General features: G+C 45.8%; 1 protein-coding gene across 1 annotated transcript in view; it reads left to right on the forward strand.

Moving 5' to 3' along the window:
* Positions 1–21,205, forward strand: part of adgrb1a (adhesion G protein-coupled receptor B1a) — a gene marked incomplete at its 5' end in the record, with an annotated part of 103,075 nt that overhangs the window by 66,128 nt on the left and 15,742 nt on the right. Inside the window, 10 exon segments of the mRNA XM_080425945.1 lie at positions 1,693–1,768; positions 3,264–3,366; positions 3,828–3,871; positions 11,364–11,464; positions 11,467–11,492; positions 16,028–16,131; positions 16,968–17,070; positions 18,503–18,653; positions 19,401–19,470; positions 19,846–19,912. Coding sequence (XP_080282071.1) covers positions 1,693–1,768; positions 3,264–3,366; positions 3,828–3,871; positions 11,364–11,464; positions 11,467–11,492; positions 16,028–16,131; positions 16,968–17,070; positions 18,503–18,653; positions 19,401–19,470; positions 19,846–19,912 — 845 coding nt within the window.

A 21,205-nucleotide genomic window follows, 5' to 3' on the forward strand; every position in this document is an offset into this window, starting at 1 on the left:
TATTTAAAAAATCTTTTGAAAATAGCAGATCTACAAGCACAGAACACGTCGTATCGCGACGTGTTGTGAGCTTGTAGACCTGCTATTTTCATAGCTTTAAGTTTAAATAGGGCTGAAGTGGTTAATGTATGTTTTTGTAATAATAATAAATGTGTGTGTGTGTGTGTGTGTGTGTGTGTGTGTGTGTGTGTGTGTGTGTGTGTGTGTGTGTGTGTGTGTGTGTGTGTGTGTGTGTGTGTGTGTGTGTGTGTGTGTGTGTGTGCGTGCGTGTGTGTGTGCGTGTGTCTCCATGTGCATATAATGCAAAGTGCATGAGCAACGCATTTGGTTACAGTGCAAGTTTCGAATGCATTCAACTTTAATGTCTTTGCGTGGGACACACAAACAGTATAGAGGGCTTTACTTGTGCATGTATGTTTATGGATTTGTGCGCTGTGTGCATTTGCGTGTCAGCATGTGTGTGTGTGTGTGTGTGTGTGTGTGTGTGGTGTGTTTGTGTGTGTGTGTGTGTGTGTGTGTGTGTGTGTGTGTGTGTGTGTGTGTGTGTGTGTGTGTGTGTGTGTGTGTGTGTGTGTGTGTGTGTGTGTGTGTGTGTGTGTGTGTGTTTGAGTTTGCACCAGATACTAGCTTGTTTTGCTTTGAACTTTTAATGTGTTTACGTATGAGTGGTTTGCAGCATGCGTGCTTTGAATGCGAGCTCACGTTCCGCGTATAAATGTATGTATGTTTTTTGCACATGTACAGGCGTGCAGTCGTTCATCATGCCTGTCTGCATAAGTTATTTTGTTTGCGTGCATGTGTGGTATAATACAGTAAGTGTGCCTATACAGTACATGCATAATTCTCATGGATGTCTATGTGCGTGCGTGTGTGAACGGACAGCGTTTATAGTTGGCTAGTCATGTGGGCCAGCAGCTCCAGTGTAAAATAGCTCTTGGGAGGCGCCCCCGGTGGCTCACCTCGTGTATATAGAGCACATACAACCATCAAGGCTCAGTCCTTGCCGCAGCCGACCCAGGTTCAAATCTGACCTGAGGCCCTTTGCTTCATACACCCCCCGCCCCTCCTCTCCCCCCATCTCTCTCTCCTACGGTTTTCTGTCGCACTCCACTGTCGCTATTGAACACAGGCTTCAAAATGGCGAAAAGAGTAACTTTAAGGGATAGTTCCAAGCCAATAATTTGATGACCAGCGGAAAGGTAGGCAGCGGTTCCGGTAGGAGACACAAAGGAGACTCTTTGTGACTCCTACCGGAACCGCTGCCGGTCATCAAATTATTGGCATGCGACAAAAAAGAAAAAGATATCCATGAATTCACGATTAGTCTCCATGGGGTGACTAATCGATTGGAAAAAAGCCATTTTGGGGGTGAACAACTATCCCTTTAAGTGTTTAGAACAAAAGAGCTGTTGGGGTGTGTTGCCTTCTTTTATCGTAGGCTATAGGCTGTGGCAATTTGGGGGGCCTTGGCATGGACCGCCGGTCTGTGCATTCCGTCCCCCCGCATCAGTTAGAATGTGTAGTCTACCGACTGGAACCAATGCTCAGCTCACAACTCACACCCCCGCCGTGCAGTATCTCTCAATCAGCGCAGACATCCTTGATCTCACTCCTTTGCTCTGTCTCCTTTGTTTTTGTGTGTGTGTGTGTGTGTCTGTGTGTGCATTTCTGTGTGTACATGTGCTGTCACAGATTTAGACGACGCCTCCACGTTTGTGACTGGCATCGTCCTCTACAGGAACCTGGGCAGCATCCTGTCTCTACAGAGGTAAGGTCTGCACGGCTCTCCCCCTCTCAGCCTATACAATGCCTGCAAGACTTTTTCTTTGGCTGTCAACTGAAACATTCATGGCGACACTGAAACAGGGATTTGACACAGAAGTGACAGCAAGCCCTGGCAGCGTGGCGGGTTTCCGCGAGCATCATGCGTTGCCTTTGATCTCCTCGAGGGAGAAAGGGGATTTCATGTGAGGAGGGAGGAATTCAGTCGTTTTCAGAAAGATTAACATACATTTTGTTATGCAGCTGTGTTTGTTTTTTTGACAATATGTGTGGCATTGCGGGATTGTAGCGCGTGGGTTTGCACCATTCGTGCGTTTTGCTCATGGGTGCGTGGGTGCATGTGTGATCGGGGGTGCATACTACGGGCATACTGTACATGTGTGCTTCTGTATGCAGTGATCTATTTGTTTTGGTCGTGTCGCTTTGATTCCTGCAGTGAAGATCTCTCCATTATGGTAATGTTGACTGCATAATGATACGGGAACATGTGTAAGGAAGCACTGAAGAGCAAAGCAGAATCCCGCTCCACTCCTCCCACGTGCTTGTTTCTAGAAAACGGATGCATTCTGTGCAGAAGTGAATTACGTCTTTTGTCTCTCTCTCCACATGGCTTGGCTCCTCTTAATATTCCTGTTTGTTAGCCGCCCCAGACACCCACTGTACTCCCCCACCTCCCTCCCTCCAGCCTCTGCATCTGATTTTGTTCTTCGCGGAAATGGGATGAGTTTGAGGCAAGAGACTGGGTGACACAAGTGCTTAAGTTGACTGATTGCGTTTTGAGTTTGGCGAGGGGAGATGTTGCATACACGATACAGTGTGTATCTGAGGAGCAGGGGAGCAAACTACTGTCTGCGGGCTATGAAACATGTCTGGCCGCCTGTACGTTTTTGAGGGTATTGTCAGTGATTCCAGCTGCAATTTATTTTTGGCCTGATGTGGCCTCATTCAGTATGATTGATGGCACCTATGAAAGCCAGATATTGCAATGCATACTAAAACGGGGGAGGGGAGAATGTGGACACATCAAAATATTATAGGGAAATAAAAGTCAAGATGGGTGGAAAATAATGTGTAGGCTACTGCCTCAGATGTAAGACCATGTCCGGGGGGGGGGGGGGGATGTTTGTTGTGAAGTTTCAGAGTGTTTAGCTTCTATAAATAGATTGGGGTGTCAGTTAGAAAGAAAATTGTGGAGCATTGGGAGCAATGAAGTGTTGTGTTTTTTATTTTCATCTCCATTCACATTCCGTGGTCTCTGGACACACAGTCTACAGTTTCTGATGTCACTGTTTGCAGTCAAAATATTTACCAGCCAATTAGTCACACAGCTCAAGCTTCAAAATTATGATTGGGTGAGATGATCAAATCCTCAGATGCCACACGCCTCCTTGAAAGGGAATTGACTCGCCAGACTTGGTGTTTTTCATTTGAAAGTGCTTAGAAGTTGGTATGAAATTGAGCATCTGTCGCTGTCTCCACAGGAACAGCACGGTGCTTAACTCCAAGGTTGTGTCTGTGACCATCAAGCCCACGCCAGCCTCCCTCTCCGCTCCCATAGAAGTTGAGTTCTCTCACCTGTACAACGTAAGTGCTTCTTCACCCCTCAAAGCAAGCAGCAGCTAGGGAATTTACTGTAGGCCTACTCACACCCAGTATTTAAAAAGAAAATTAAACAAATGCACCTGGGGGTGCAAGGCAAACCCCACGCGCACCAACATCTCTTGTTCTGTGTCTCGTTACTGTGACCTTTGACCTTTTTGGAACAGCCTACAACAAGTTTCACAAAAATCTGCCTGTCTGTTCTCAAGCTATTTGTTACTAACAAACAAACACCCACAGACAAATGGACAGGACCGATTACAGCACCCTGACACATATTGCTGTGGGCTTGGAGAAAAGGGTTATTGTGTTATTATTTTAATAGTAAGGTTTATTTGTACATCGATTAATAAAAAGCTAAAGGAAACATTATAATAGTAATATTTTTTTTTACAGTTTTACTATTTCCTATTATTGATCGCTCTTTTCATTTCCCCCTCTGTCAGGGCACCACCAACCAGACCTGCATATCCTGGGATGAGAGTGACAGGTAAGGGACCCGTTCCTTCAATCATTCACCATATCTAACTCTTTATCCATCCGTCCGTCATCCACTCATCCATGCAACCTGGAAGGACGTGCACGTGGACATCCAAAGGAGTCCATATAGCCGCCGTCTCCCACTGTGTGTGTGTGCTCGCCCGCCCGCCCGGCCACCATTTTTAATCTTGACAAAGTGACTGTGACACTCCCGCTGTGAAAGGTGCTGAGTGTGTCAGACAGCTCCGCAGCTCCCTGTCTGGGCCGGCACTAACCCCACACCGAGAGGCACTGCGCAGACACTGACGCGGCGTGTGGAAAATTAAAAGTGTCGCTCACAGCTTTCCATCTCCTCAACGCGGCGAGGCGCGGGGCCGCGTCGACACGCCGGACGGAGGGGTAGTTTAGGATCCGCCCCGTGAGAGACGGATGGATGGAGGGAGAGAAGAAAGAGGGGAAGCTGTGAGAGGAGAGGGTATGAGAGAGATTAGGAGGGGAGGGGAGAGAGCAAGGGAGGGAGGGAGGGAGGGAGGGATGCTGGCCAGTGTTCGAATAAGTGGCAAAAAGAACAAAGAGAGAGAGAGAGAGAGAGAGAGAGAGAGAGAGAGAGAGAGAGAGAGAGAGAGAGAGAGAGAGAGAGAGAGAGAGAGGGTCAGTTGCAGTCGATGTAGACCTAGTTCAGCCACTGTTCATTTGATCCTTGCTCTTAAGTGCCCAATTTGTTTTTAAATCAAAATGTAGAGTGAGTGTGCATGTGTATTTGAGTGTGAAAGCGGGTGAGAGAGAGAGAGAGAGAAGAGAGAGAGAGAGAGAGAGAGAGAGAGAGAGAGAGAGAGAGAGAGAGAGAGAGAGAGAGAGAGAGAGGGAGGAAAACATTTTGCGCCCACAGCCTTATTGCAATGCAGGCTGGATATTTGCATTTAGATGAGTATGTACACTTGTGTTACAGAGATGAGGAGCAGAACATTCCTCGCCTCGGTCTGAGGATTAAAAAAAAAAGTTTGGCTTGGTAAATACAGACCTGGAGAAAGAAGGCAATAGAGAGAGAGAGTGGGAGAGAGACAGAGAGTGAGAGAGAGAGTGGGAGAGAGACATAGAGAGACAATGGGAAGAGGAATATTGCGCAGTTATGCTATTAGGATACACTTAATTGCATAATGTGTATAATGGTAGAAATGTGTGAGTTGCTGTGGAGGATGGAGAGAGACAGACAGACAGACAGACAGACAGACAGACAGACAGACAGACAGACAGACAGACAGACAGACAGACAGACAGACAGACAGACAGACAGACAGACAGACAGACAGACAGACAGACAGACGGGATAGACAGACAGACAGGCGGGATAGATAGGGAGAGTGAGAAAGACGGTATATGAGAGAGACAATGTCAGAAATATGGCAAGCACCATTTTTCTTTTAATGTAGGATATTCTTGTGGCAACGCCCCGGTGTTGTGTGAGTGGGGAGATCCGAGACACACCACGGCTGTTCTAAGCTAAATTAAAATCCATCTTGGACAAGCGGCTATGATTAATGAGTTAATATTTGGGTGAGAAATTGGAGTCTGAGGAGGCGTCCTTGTCACTGTGTGATAAGAGCTGTGAGGCGGGCATCCGGGATGGTGCCCGGGCCTTCACTGGAGGACCCAGCTTCAATCTTGCAAAATCAATAACAAGCAATGGTTGTCAGCCCCTCTCTCCCACTCTCTGGCTCTGTCTCTCTCCCTCTCCCTCTCTCCCTCTCTCTCTCTCTCTCTCTCTCTCTCTCTCTCTCTATCTCTCTCTCTCTCTCTCTCTCTCTCTTTCTCTCTCTCTCTCCCCCTCTTCTTTCTCTCTCTTGCTCTTTCTTCCCTCCCTCTCTCCCTTCCTCCCTCTCTCTCTCTCTCTCTCTCTCTCTCTCCTCTCCGTCTCCTCATCCTCTCTCTCTCTCTCTCCTCTCTCTCTCTCTCTCAATCTGTCCCAAAATTACACAGCCATTATCATTTTTGCTCTGTTAATCTCGTAACTGTGATGTAAAATCATTATCAGTCCACAGTGGTCCTGTAGAAAGGACAAGTCTCAATCAGAATCCACATCCTGCGGCAACCCTGCTTCTCCAGTTTTGCCTTTTTTTCTTTGACTGACAGTTAATTTAGTCTCCCACTCATTTGACTTTTTTTTACCATGGGGCCAGAAGAACAGAGAGATGAAAATGTCTTTTGTCGATGCAATTTTGAACTTGAAAAAATTGTCAGTAACCGTTCTTATCTTCTCCGAAATAGTTTTGCTTTTGGAGGATATGGACTCTAGCGCTGAAACATATCTTACGACGATTGGCCAAAAGGGGGCGCTATAGCAATCGTTTGAAAATGCAAACTTACTAAAAATGCAAACAGGCCTACAGCATGAAACTTGCTTACACATGTGCCTTGACTTATGAGGAACACATCTGTCACTTTGACCAGTAAGCTCCACCCCTATGATTTTCCGTACTTCTCTGGGAGTTTTGAGTAATCTGCGTGAAACTGTCTACACATAATCTATGGATCATTATCTAAAATACCAGTTGACGAACTGTTAAAAACTGAAGCTTCCATGAGCCAATATATTGTAGAGGGAATGGCTTCATAAAAAATAAAATAAAATACAATAAAAACAGCTGCGCATGTGCTCTCAAATGGTAATTCTGGGGTTGCAGTAGCTCAGTCGGTATGTGTCTACCTGTCTTACAAGGTCCCTGGTTTGAACCCTGACTTATCCAGGTTTAATGACTTTTTTTTGCACAGAAATCATGACTTTATTAATTAAAGCATGTCCACTTTTTAAAGACAATATGAAATGGTGTTTTGGACAGTATTTATTTTCCATTCTATGACACATGACAGAAGGCACATGGTAGCTGAATTGGTAGAGAGGACGCCTGGGAAACAGAAGGTCAACGGGTTCAATCCCATGCCCCGGCTAACCCACTGGCAATAGTGATGAGAAACCATAGACTAATTATAATACTACAATTTGTTTCTGTTGTGTAGATGAAGCAGAGAAATTGGCAAACTTTTGTCTTGATAACTGCGTTTTTAACAAGAGTTTGATAAAGCAACATAATAAAGACATGCATTTAATATCCACAATCCCTCAGAATCTCTGCTCAGCTGTTTCCAATGCTCATTTGTTTAATTGCATGGTCTTCTTTCTCTCAAGTTCAGTCTATTATGTTTCTATGGCTTATTGCGCATATTGCATATTGTGTTTTGCATATTGCATTGCTTGGCCCCCATATTACTGTTTGCGGCTATATTATTTTCTTATTATTGATGCAAGAACAACAACGGTTCAGTGTGCTATCTTTGTAGCTTAGAATCCCACAATGACGTCATTGGTAGGCAGGTTTCTGAACTGTCCACACCCCACCTCTGAGACACAGAACGAGTATATAGAAATGATGCGATGCCATCTTATAACGAGCATTACTGGGGACCAATTATATGAAGATAAGATTGAAAATGGGTGACGTGTTCCTTTAAGTGACCTTACCAGTGAGTCTTGTGCTGTATCCCTGTTACTTCCATGCGTAGAAAACCTACTCAGTGCTGTGTGCCTGGCAGACTGGTTTTCATTCATGTGGGCTATCCATGGCAGACCATCTCACCCATGCAGGGCTGCTGGATTGCCACCCAAATGATCCAATTAGACGGTGGGGGCAAGTCCGTCTGTGGGCCTCTGTCGGCCCCCCTGGGACAGAGGCCTAATCGTGTCATCCATAGAGAGAGGCTATGCTGCTGAGTTGTAATATATTGGATTTCTGTTAGCAGTGATGTGCTAATGTCAGCACTGAGCCTCATCTGGGGCTAAAACACGGCTCTACAGCGTGTCCCCCGAATCTCCAGTCTCTCTATCTCTCTCTCTCATTCCTTGTACCTGTGTGATTTTTTGGCTTTCGGCGCTTTCCATTCGCACTCTTTCACGCTTTGTCTCGGCTAAACCTGTTGAGAGTTTCTGTGGGGCCTGGATTTGGCAGGGATAGTTCCATCATGGGTAAATGGCACGGGTGGCACGGTGAGCTCTGGCGGTTGGCACTGCTGCTGCCGCGTGACAAGAACTGACCCCGGTTTTGTGCCGACAGGGGCCTTTCAGTGTGGAGATTGTGTATGTTCTACCCGTGTTACGGAGGGTTTCCTCTGGTTCGGCTCCAGTTTCCTCCCACGCCAAAAAGACAATTCATCGCTTGATTATACTGCTCGCTTCAGAATGGGTTTCAGATGCAGCAATGCAGCGATGCAGTTCGGAAAAAGTTACTGTCCGACTCACAGCTGTCCAAAAGTACCACCTGCATCCGCAGCGACGGATACAGATGTAATGAGGTATGAAGAGGGCTGGGAATTGAAGCTCCACTGAAGCTTCTTCTCACAACAATTCTGGCAAGATGGCAGCAGAGCTACCCCCCCTCCCACACGCACACGCACGCACGCACGCACGCACGCACGCATGCACCACACACACACACGCATGCACACACACACACACACACACACACACACACAACACACACACACACACACACACAGTGGTGTAAAAGTAACTAAAGTACATTTAATCAAGTACTGTACTTAAGTACAATTTTGAGGTACTTTTACTTTACTGGAGTATTTCCAATTGTCTATACTTTTACTTCTACTTCCACTACATCTCAGAGGCAAATATTGTACTTTTACTCCACAACAATTATTTGAACACTTTAGTTACTAGTTACTTTTTAGATATAAATTATTACATTTTAAAACATACATTAACCACTTTAGCCCTATTTTATACATAGGCTATTTGAAAAGAGCCGATCTACAAGCTCAAAATGCGACGCGTTGTGAGATCTGGTATTTTCAAACATTTTGGTGCTTTTACTTTTGGTACTTTATGTACATTTTGATACGAATACTTTTACGACAGGACATAGGCATTTGCCTACATTGCCTGTGCTTAAACACGGCCCTGCACACACACTAGTTAATGACCAGCCACCAAAACTCCACCACCACCAAACCTCCATGTCATGAGGAAATGTAACATATCAATGACTCAGAAGCACTTCCAAAGTAAAGTATGTGATTATGCATGTTTATCTGTGCATACGTACGCTGCAGGGTTTCAGGAGCACTTCAGAAGTACAGCGTAATGAGGCTTTTAGGGTCATACTCCAACAACCAGGGCCCTTGACCAAAGCACCGGTCCCTGGGCGCAGAGCATGCTTAATGGTTAGGATGGATCAAATGGGTCACATTTCCCAATGGGGGTCAATAAAGTTTACCTTTGTGATAGTTATTGATCTAACCCCGTCCTTTAACAGTCAGTGGAGAGGTGATGAACTTGGCCATGGAGCCAGGTAAAGATATTCTTGTTAATGTATGGATTTTTTCCTGCATGCTCTTCTTTGGAACACTGAGCCACCTGCAAAGATGTTTCTCTCATTGGTTCCTTTGTGAACTTTAGAGGTCGGTGGACAGGTAATTGTTTAGCAGAAAGCGGTGTGATTAATACTCCAGGGCTAAAGACCTGTTAAAGTAACATACCCAACTTGATCTGGAGCATTTTTCCCCCTCTTGCTTTCTGCATCAACTTCTCTGTATAGACCTGGCAATGGGGTAAATAGCATTACATCTATCAACACTTACTATTAATGTGGAACCAACAGCTATGCGGGTACATTTGGTTCCATTTGTACACTCAGAGATGAATGAAGTTCAAAGAGAGAAACAGTGTGATCCTGTTGGGCAGACTTACTTACTTGTTTAACTGCTTGTCCGTGGACTAAACATGTTGAAGTAAACATTGAATTAGCTGTTGCTTAGAGAATTAATTACCTGCCTAAAGTGAATGAGACTGTGATGCATAGCAGTAACGTGATGTGCCAGCAGTCAGGTTCACATGCAATGTATCTGAAATGAAACCGGTATGCAGGATTTATACTTGGTTTTGTGCCAGTGTGGTGGCACACATGGAAAATAACCGATGTACTTGTTCACAACGCGGCACGGTGCACTGCGTTATGAGCTTGTAGATCAGCTATTTTCGATGTGCGATACCGGTGCGCAACTAAGTATAAATAAAGCTTTAGAAGAGACTATGAGACTATGAAGACGTCCTCAGGGCTCAGGCTAACTGTAGGTCCTTTTTGTGTAGCAAGAAGTTTGTGGATAAAAAGTACAGAAGTGTCAGTGAGAATGATGGTGATAATGACAGTGGATTGTTCTGGGAATGACAATGATGGTGATGTCTGAATGAAATGAATGAGAGACGCTTACAATCAGGCATGCCGCACAGTAAATCTCCACAACACAGGGAGTGTCGGTGGTGTCAGCCCTCTGAAAGGACTTGTATGGGCCCTTTACGACAAAGTGATGTGGTTTGAGAGGCACACACACACACACACACACACACACACACACACACACACACACACACACACACACACACACACACACACATGCAGTGTACCATGGCTGCAGTCAGAGGCATGACTGAAACGTTGGCTCATTGTTTTGCCTTTTATTTAGTTTCCACAAGGATTAAATCGAATCAATAGATTTCTCATTGTCTTAAAAAACATGCAGGCTGCTGATTGACGTTTCAAGTGCTTGCTATTGTCAGTGGATGACAAATTAATCTGGATTCTGAGGAACAAGACAGCCCAAAACAAAGCACTGCTCAATCACATGCTTTCTGTAGAGAGACAGATTTTTTTGTTTTTGCTTGGCGTTATCTGTTCATTTTCAATAGTTATTTAATGCATTAATTAACAGATTTTTGTTGGTGGGTTTGTCTTTTTTTTCCTATTTTTTTTCCTGTGCTTTAGCAAAGTCATAAAAGGTCAGTCCACCATAGGAGTCCACTACAGTGCATGAAGCTATTTTTGGCACCTAAGTTCAGTTCACTGATGCTGGCCCAGCTTTATTAGAGGCTATGTTTTACAAATAATAATAATCACGAGAATACAATGTTATTAATAACAGCTGCAATAAATTGAATTCGGTTAATTACATTTATTGCAGCTGTTATATAATAACAATAATTTCATTCAGTTAAATTAATTAACTTCATGAAAATTATTGTTATTATTGTTTTGTGTTGTTATATTTGAATTGTGTTTTACATAGTTTTCGGGAGTGTTTCATTTCATTTCATCGGTGCTTATACAGTATTTCCCCTCCATTGCAACAGCAGCCTGGCCAGGCAGCAGAACCCTGTGTGCCGCACGGAGCCACATCAGCGACCGACCGTTAGAGAGAGAGAGAACCGTTGGTTCATCATCACTATGTTCACTGCGTTTTCTGCGCGTTTGCCTCTGCAAACGGCGGAGGAGATGTAAAGTGGATCAGGGTTAAATAGCTGGGCTTGCCGGTGTGTAGCGTGTTAGTGGGGATAGGATTTGAATCGCTACATTTGTATCGGGGGGATCGCTGCATTTGTATCGCTTTTTTTAGCCGGTGGTTTGTTTTCTCATTCATTGTCTCTCTCCATCCTGCAGCTCCTCGCTGCTCGGGTCCTGGTCTTCTAGGGGCTGCAGAGCCGTGCTCAGTGTCGACACACTGAGAACCAGATGCGTGTGTGACAGACTGTCCACCTTCGCCATTTAGCACGGATAAACCCCGACATGGTAAGTCTCAACACCTGCTTTTCTATATTCATGCTATAAAGAAGGGATCCGAAACGGGGGGGGGGGTGGGGGGGGGGTTATGTGAATGAATGTATCTGTACCGGTGTTTTGTGTGGAAAAGGGCGTCATTGTATCATTACATATCAACAGATCCCTTTGCGCCCCCCTCCCTCTCTCTCTCTCTCTCCCCCCACTCTCTCTCTATCTCTCTCTCTCTCTCTCTCTCTCCATCTCTCGACATGCCAAAGCCATACAGAAAAAAAGGCAATGTTCTCTAAATAAAGGATTTTGACATGATCTTTCCACCTGGAGGGGAATATAGGTTAGGCGTTTATTTTATTTATTATTTCAATGCTGTTTGCCTACCTGTGTACATTTCCAACCCCCCCAATGTACAGGATGTTTACTGGGCAAAAATGTATTGATTTGCATATATTACATGGTGATGCTGTTGTTGTGCTGTTGAGCATTTGAAGATTTCTTTCATAGATGATATGATCTCTAACAGTCCTATCTATACGCCTGCATCCACCCTGTATATAACATTAACAATTGATGTCCACATTTGCATATCTTAACACATTTGACAATCAAATCATGTGGTTCCTTCCTTCTCATGTCTCCATGGTTACTGGGCCATATGGAGAGAGAGAGAGAGAGAGAGAGAGAGAGAGGGAGAGAGGGAGAGAGTGTGCCGCATGACAATCAAATACAATGTGCAAAGAGCTTTCTAATGATAAAAATTGAGGGCTGTGAAACACAGATTCCTTCACAATCTGATACGTTGACTGCAGATGGACAGAGGCTGGATGGAGGGGGGGCTGGGGGGGTTGTTGGCTGAAGGAAATGTTAGCAAGAAGAAAATCACTGCAGGATCTCACAGTGAAACATACGTGTCCCAGTTTCTTTGGGGAAAAGGGCAGTGTCTTTGTGTGTGGAATTTTCATTCAGCGCGATTAGTTATTATTAGACTGGAAACTGCCTCTGAAAGCAGTTTGTTCACTAGTTGCCCTGGTAACAGAATGGGCACCAGAGGCTGTCTTAAAGCTATATAACTTGGGGAGGACGTGATGCTCTTTGTGGTGGCTGGCTGGATGGCTGGCTGGCTGCTGCACGTCCCTAAAAGGAGAGGCAGGCACAGGCAGCACGTTAGGGTCAAAAAAGAATGTCTGTAACAAAAATGGAACACAAGAGAATGTAGCATGAAGGGTTGATGGTCAAAGGGCCTAAATATGGGGACGGTAGCGGTGCACCTCTTGCAAGCTGCCAGGCATTGAAACGTAGTGTAGTTTCTTTTTTTGCAAGCGTTGTTGTCAGTGCAGCTAGCTAGCATCAAACACTGATGGTGTGGAACCAGGAGAGAAAGCGGGTGGGGTGTGATAGGTGTGTAGTGTAGGCCTTACAGTATGTGGGCAGCGGGGGGCTGTGGCTTTGTGCTACAGCGGCAGCAGTAGCAGCAAGCGAGCAGTAGCATGTATAGCTTGCTAACTAGCTTCTTCCTCCACCATGTGATGGCTGCTCATGCCTCTCCTTGGAACCGAGCCTGCAACCGCTCCCCCCTTTCCCAGTCACCCTGTACCTGGACAGGTGACAGGCCATTCAGCCCTGGAGGCTGGCTTCCCATGCCTAAGGGAAAGCAAAAATTGTGTCAATTTGAGTCAGCCTCTCTCAGCCCCCCAAAAAAGAGGAGAAGGGTGGGTGTTTAGTCTACTCCTGGCTCCCGCTCCATCCTGCTATCCCTGCCCCCACTTTATGCTGATGGTTTTGAGAGACACCCATGGTTACCATGCAAATTATTCCTACTGCAACACATAGCAGCCTCCTAAATGGCCCAGCCTTCTCTGTTTGCAACTAGCCTCCTACAGCCCCAGCATGATAACTACCCCAGCCTCGCTCTCGCTCTCTCTCTCTCTCTCTCTCTCTCTCTCTCTCTCTCTCTCTCTCTCTCTCTCTCTCTCTCTCTCTCTCTCTCCATCTCCCACTTCTGTCCGCCGCCCGCCCCTACCCTCTATCCCTTGGTCATCTTATCACATAATGTTACTTACTTTCCCACTGCACTTCTTCGTCCATACACCGTAGGCCTCTCTCTCTGTCTGTCTCTCTCTCTCTCTCTTGCTCTCTCTTCATCTCCCCCTACCCTCTCTCTGTTCTCTCCATCATTCAGTCTCTTCCTGCCATCTCTCCTGTCCATTTTGCTGTACCACACTCAGCTGCAGGCTTTAGAACGAGAAAACTAGAGAGAGAAAAAATGCACTGCAGTGAAAGCCAGAGAGCCCCGAACCTGAACCCAGTGTGCTGCTGCCTTTTCTTGGCTTGTTTGGAGGGGGTGGGGGGGGGTGGGGGCGAGGTGGATGAATGGTTGTGATTGTATTTGTTTGCTCGCTGCCTGTGTAGTTCTGTGTTTCGTCTTGAATGCGTGCTATCAGGGGAAAGTGGATTCTGTAGCACCTGCAGACCTCCCTTTGACCAATTAGCCCACTTTCTTGGGGAGGTGAGAAATAGGTCAAAACGGAGCGGCGTGCGTGCATGGCCATGGGGCAGCGCACGTTGTGCCGTTTAAACCATCACAAGCATGTCGGGCATCCTGGAACGTCCCGCGTCACTCACGGTATCAGATTTCTCCGTATCGCTTGGTTGTTTTTAGGCATACTTTACTTTTGATAGCAACAAATAGCCCTAAACTCCCAGAAATCTCTTTGAAACATTTTACAGAGTGAATCACAAGAGATGGACTTTGACAACTGCTTCCTCATAAATGGAGAGCGAGCCTCTCTCTGCCTGCAGTGACGGTAGATGGATTCATGTGTTTTGATCAGGGTGTTTTGGAGGGTTAGGGCTCTCGCAAGACCCTGCCGGCCCAGCCCCGCCATTGGTCGAGAGAGAGAGAGGCTGTAAAAGTTTGCCGGTCTCAGCGGGCGCTTTTTTCCGTGCCACTGCACTCGTAATCCCCCCCGCCCCCTTTCCTTTTAGAGGAGGAACTCACTGCAGTGCAGATTAATCAGGGGGATTTAATTAACTTGGCCCCGGCACGCACATCAAACCTGGAGACAAGACAGGCTATAAACTCAGCCAATTATCTCCTGCCCGAGGGTGGGGTGGAGAGATTCCCTCATGTCCATGTCCCCCTGTCCTCACCTTGTCTCACCGACCCTGTCCCCATCACCTGACCTCACCCAGCCCGGCTGCAAGCGCCCACACATAATCAGCAGCACCATAGATAAAACAGAATTTACAGCCACACACACTGTAGTTGAATTTGGGACAATATTGCCCCAATTAGCTTTCCATCAGGTAAATCTTCTCTCCAGCCCTCCTCTATGTCTAGACTAGACAATACTCTGGAGCAGGCTGCCTGTTAATAGCAATCCTCCCGAACATCAGCGATGGTTAAGTAAACGTTTAGTGATGCCGTGCGTGCGGTGCTGCAGGCTCAAGGAGGGGAGGAAGACACATTTAATGTCCAAGTCCATATCAGTCTCAGACCGAAAGCAAAGCGGGCCGGCTTATGTTAGGGAAACAGTATTTAACATTACAGTGAAGTCAGGAACAGGAATGAGCCAAGATGGCTGTACTGTACAGTAGCTGTCAATGAGCTAGCAAACCGTTATTCACAATAAGTGAGATAGTGACTGCACGTGCGCGCGCGCGCGCGCGCGCTGCGCGCGCTGCGCACACACACACACACACACACACACACACACACACACACACACACACACACACACACACACACACACACACACACACACACACACACACACACACACACACACACACACACACACACACTCCCACTTACACACACTCCCACTTACACACACTCCCACTTACACAGACAGGCGTACAGCTCAACACTCGCGCACCATGCTGTCGGAGGGTCAGCCTGATACACTGCAGCCTTTGCTGCTGCAACTGCCGCTGCCATGTTACAGCGTTACCATGGCAACCAACACAATGGCTGCGCTAGCATGGAGATGGTATTTAGTCATCAACGTTTCAGGCTAGAGGAGTATGCCGCCGCGTGCTTCTACACAGAGCCATATCTCATCTGAACGCTCATCACTTTTGCTTGGAGCTCACGGTAGTAGACAACGTATACCTTTGTGTGTGTGTGTGTGTGTGTGTGTGTGTGTGTGTGTGTGTGTGTGTGTGTGTGTGTGTGTGTGTGTGTGTGTATGTGTGTGTGCATCCATATTGCTGGTTGCTGGCTGGTCTGGAGTGCTGTTTTTCTTACCCTGGCTTTGAGGCTGAGTGTGTGTATCTGTGCTGAATCACCTTGGAGTCACCTTGCTCTCCAGCTGAGACCCGAACCGCAGTCTGCCAGACTCTCTCTAGCCACGGCTATCAAACGCCTCGCTGGGTGTGTGCGGGGTTTGCATGTGTGTGTGTGTGTGTGTCTGTGTGTGTAAGTGTGCGTGCTTGCAGGCATCTTGCTAAGGTTTGCCACTCCCCTTGTATGTATGCTGAATACGAGAACGCCCGGTTTTGAATTTGATTCTGAGTTCTCTTCATTTCTGTTTCTGTTTGCCTTGCAGAACATGGATAAGACACAGCTCCCGTCCGTGACGCTGATCGTGGGGTGCGGGGTGTCCTCCCTCACGCTGCTGCTGCTCATCATCATCTACGTGTCAGTCTGGAGGTGAGACACGAGATGCTGCAGGACCGAACCACATGAACCCTAGCATCCCTCCCCATTCTATAGGCATGTCATAATAACGGAATGGGCGAAATTGGTGAACGTTCTGCAAATAGGTATAGACCCCCTAGGGGACCCTGGTCAATAGAGTATATTGGGTTTAAATGGTTAATATGCAAGGGGTAATTGACGGCGAGCCAGTCATTGTTGAGAAATAAACACAGACAGGGTGATTAGACCCGGGCGCGATAGTGGACGGGTCTAATCACCCTGAAGGGGTTTATTTCTCAACAATGACCGGCTCGCCGTCAATTATCCCGCTTATTACATGGCTAATTAATAAATAAATTCATAAATTGACCCAAAAGTAACAACAAAACTTTGTTGAAAAAAGGATTTCATTGCTTGCTGTAATAAAAGTATTCCATTAATTTATGCCAGGTGCGTCCAATGCAACGCGGTCGCCTCGGAAAACAACAGGAAGTGTTGATGAAATAGAATACTTTTTAGGTTACTGGATTGTCTATTTCTCGCTTCAAATGTTTTCGAAACATTCTTGAGAGCAACGTTTAGCTGTGAATGACATTGTGCGTTTGTTTACATGGCCGCCATGTTGGATACGGCAGAAATCAAGCAGTGCAGCAGGTGCTCCGAGTCTTTGATTATACAGCTGTCTGTTATTGAGTACAGCGGCCATTAATAAAGAATAACACACCGCTGATGGCCAATCAGAATCAAGCATTCAACCAAGCCGTGTTATAAGCCTTTGATAGCGGAGGCCTATCGTGAAATGTTCAGTGAACGTTCCGTAATCTTTCTCTGTTTTCCTCACACCGCAGGTACATTCGCTCCGAGCGCTCGGTCATCCTCATCAACTTCTGCCTCTCCATCATCTCATCCAACGCCCTTATCCTCATTGGCCAGACACAGACCAGGAATAAGGTAAGAGCCAATCGCCTCAAAGCTGCAAGAAGGCGACATTTAACTTTTCAAACCTACGCTAGTAACATATGGCTGGACCATGCATGAAATTTGAAACGACGGATAAAGGAAGCGGCAACGCTTGGCATCACTTCATCAACCAGTGATGTTAAAAAAACTCACAATAGGAGCTATAACCTATAACCAGTATGAATAAAAGAATGTCTGTCATCTTGTCAATTGTGACATTATTTTGCCAGATACGAGTGTGTTCCAGACTGTAAAAAATAAGTGTGTTCGTGGAGTGCCTGCAAATAGTGCTTGTTCTCTCTGTCTCTCTCTCTCTCTCTCCCCCTCCCACACAGGCACGCACACACACACACACACACACACACACACACACGCACGCACGCACGCACGCACGCACGCACGCACGCACGCACGCACGCACGCACGCACGCACGCACGCACGCACGCACGCACGCACGCACGCACGCACGCACGCACGCACTCCCTCTCTCACTCTCTCACTCTCTTTCTTTCTTTCTCTATCTTCTCACTCTCTTGTGCATGCTGTCCAGAGGCAATATGCAATTACAACTATCCAAACCGATGACAATAATGGATTTGGGATTGCTTGCAATTAGGAACAGGCATGGGGCTTATGGGGGTTATAATAGAGTATTATGATTACAAAAAAGTTTTTTTTCGAACAAATGCCCTTTTACTTTGGATTGAAACTATTACGGTAGATGATAATGTTTACTTGCACACTGTGCTAATAAATAATTTTTCTTACTCACATATTTGTTTTTAGGGGCAAATGTGAGTGAAAACACTGATCTATGTGTAGGGGCACATACAGTATGAGTGAAATCCTTGCACTGAAGAGCCCTGCAAATGATAACAAAAGTTTGGTTATTAGGATAGACTACATCCCATAGGCTGTGGGGCTGTTTGGCCTGCAATTGGCTAAATCATCGCAGACTCTTTCATTTCCTGGTGTTTAGCCCAGGTCGACATGGTTTTGAGGTTAGGTTTAGGCATAGTTTCTTTGAGGTTAGGGTTAGGGTTAGGCATTGTGTTTGTGAGGTTATGGTTAGGGTTAAGGTTAGGTTTAGGCATAGTTTTTGTGAAGTTAAAGGTTAAGGTTTAGGCGCCACTTGAGCGAAACACCAAAGGAAGAGGGAGTCCCTAATCCATCATTAGGCCAACTGGCATCCCATAGCCTGACGGACAATTGCGATAGGCTGGTTCGTTGTTACGCCAACTGGCTGAACAATTTGTAGACGTTCATGTGTATACGCTCTCTTCTGTTAGGACTGGGCGATACGACGTCACATCGTCACGTCTCTATTTTCTCTCTTTTTGTACGCCTCCATTGTACAATGAAGTATATTTCAGGGTTGATATATTTCCGAGCACTAACGTACTGTATTTTGTGTGTTTTCAGGTCTTATGTACGCTGGTGGCTGCGTTTCTTCATTTCTTCTTCCTGTCGTCCTTCTGCTGGGTCCTGACGGAGGCATGGCAGTCCTACATGGCAGTGACAGGCCGCCTCAGGAATCGCATCATACGCAAGCGCTTCCTGTGCCTCGGCTGGGGTGGGCATCCGCTTTTATTTTGCTTGTTTTACATGTCCGTGCTGTCGGGTCGAAACCGTCATTACAGGAAAATGTAAAAAAATATATATATATATATATATAATGTTCCAGTGGATCCAATGTAATTATTATCTAGTCACAAGCTCTTCTTAACCACATGATCGATAGCATCCCTATTCTGGGCATGTCATGATAGGCCAACATCCTGCAGAGATAGCCGATTTACATTTTACTAGTGAAAACAGGAGGAGGCCAAGCACAGACCCCTGGGGGACCTGGGTCAAAAAGGTATATAGGGTTTAAGTGGTAAATACTTTACGTTGGTTAAATATTTATAAAACCCACAGACAGACTTAACCACTTTGAACCAGGCGTCCCTATTTTGGGCATGTCGTTATAGGCCAAAGATTTCAGCTATTTTCGCTACTTTTGTCATTCAACGAAGTATAAAATAGGGCTTTTATGAAAAAAATGAATTAAAAGATGAATACGGAGATACAGGGTTTCTGCCCGACATCGATGCTATTTCTCTCTCTCTCTCTCTCTCTCTCTCTCTCTCTCTCTCTCTCTCTCTCTCTCTCTCTCTCTCTCTCTCTCTCTCTCTCTCTCTCCCCTCTCTCTCTCTCTCTCTCTCTCTCTCACTGTCTGTATGTCTCTCTGTACGCAAAATCTGTCATTGGTTTTGTTCACTCGCTCTCTTTACGTCCGAGCATTGACCAATAAACCTTTTGTGTTCATGCCCTATAGGACTACCTGCCCTGGTGGTGGCAATCTCAGTGGGCTTCACCAAGGCAAAGGGATACGGAACGCCCAACTAGTGAGTAACTGCCATCTGCAGTCTTAGACTTACTACCATCTGCAGTGCTTCCCGTATTTCTCTGTAGATCTGCAATGTTGTACGCTTTGTCTCCCTGAATAGCTAGGGTTATTGTATACTGCATGTGTGGCATGGCTGCAATTAACCTCTTTCTTCCTCTCCTCATTCTGTTTTTCACCCCAATGCCAATCCCACCTCATCTATCTTTTACCATTCTCTCATTTCATTGCTTTACTTCCATCGCCTTCTGTCTTCTTTACAACCCCCCAACCTTCTTCTCTTCACCCAACACTTCATCTCCTCTCTTCGCTCCCCATATTCTCTCGCTGTCTCTCTCCTCACTCAATCCTCCTCCTCCTCCTCCTCCTCTTTCAGCTGCTGGTTGTCTCTGGAAGGAGGTCTTCTCTATGCGTTTGTGGGACCTGCCGCTGCTGTCGTCCTGGTACTTCCTCTCTCTGGCTCGGTGTCCCACAGAAGCCTTTTTCTACCCAAATCGTTCAAAGAAAACAAGCAAACTAAAAACCATGCTTGCTTCTTAAAGCCTCTGTGCTAAGCCGAGTCCCTTGCGGAGTCTAGCAGAAGCAATTAGCTCTCATCTTACCAGTGGTTTTTAGGGCGTTAATTCATTTTTCCCATCCATGACATTCAGGGGTCATTCTCTGGTATTAGCCAAGAAAGGCTCGCTCTCACCACCTCATTCTGTAAACTGGGTAAAGACCTTGTTGGAATGATGCATCCATGGACGCGGAAAGAAATCAAATCATCCGGGTCACACGGTTGTTTATGCATGTTAGCAGCATGACATCATGGCTATAGGTTTTACATGATATTGTGGCTAGTATTACTAATATACATCAGGTTTCATACAGTATATTAACCACTTAACCCATTAAAATCTGGAACGCATCTGTGTCACTTTTTGATTTGAGCAAAAAAAAAGCATTAAAAAGCACTATGAGCTTGTAGATCTGCTATTTTTGAAAAATCGAGAAAATGTGTGCAAATTTATATATTTATATTCTTTTAAAGCGAACATTTTTAACTCAAATCTTTGCTTCTGGGGGTCCGTGAAACTAAATATTTTGAGATGGGGGTGGGCCGCCAAATACATATCATTTTGGGGGTCCTTGACATGAAGCGCCACTGATATAAAAACATACGTTTTTCAGAAAACTGTTAAGATTTAGAAGACATAAGTAAGAATCGGCCTCAGGTCTTAATGGGTTAAACCCTATGTACTTTGTTGACTAGTGTCCCCCATAGGTCTATACCTGGCCCCCTCCCTTATTCCTCCACACTGCGTCACAAAGCGACTCGTTGTGTAGATCTGCTATGTTCCCCTATTATGACATGCCCAGAAAAGGGAGGCTAGGGTTCATGTGGTTAACTTTTATGGAGGCTATACTGTAAGTACCTAACAAGTGAAAATGTAACATAGTGCAGTAACTTCTTAGAGCTTATGGTTTATGCATGAACTTCACGGCACATTTACTCCATATATTCCATAAGTAGTCCGTGCATTAGAGCAATGCATCACACTTTTGATGCCATCGTTTTCCCTCCCTGACTCCGCTGACTGCCTGATGTTTCTCTCGTTGACATCTTGAATAGTTGTAGCTCCCAAAGCGGTCCAGCCTCTACCAAAAACATTTTGCATGAATCATTTGCGTGCATGCGATGGTTATAATTTTAGCTGCACCTGCCGTCATAGACTTAGAGTAGAGCTCTATGTGCT

Source organism: Gymnoscopelus braueri (genome assembly GCF_963280865.1).
Source record: "Gymnoscopelus braueri genome assembly, chromosome: 4".
NCBI lineage: Eukaryota > Metazoa > Chordata > Actinopteri > Myctophiformes > Myctophidae > Gymnoscopelus > Gymnoscopelus braueri.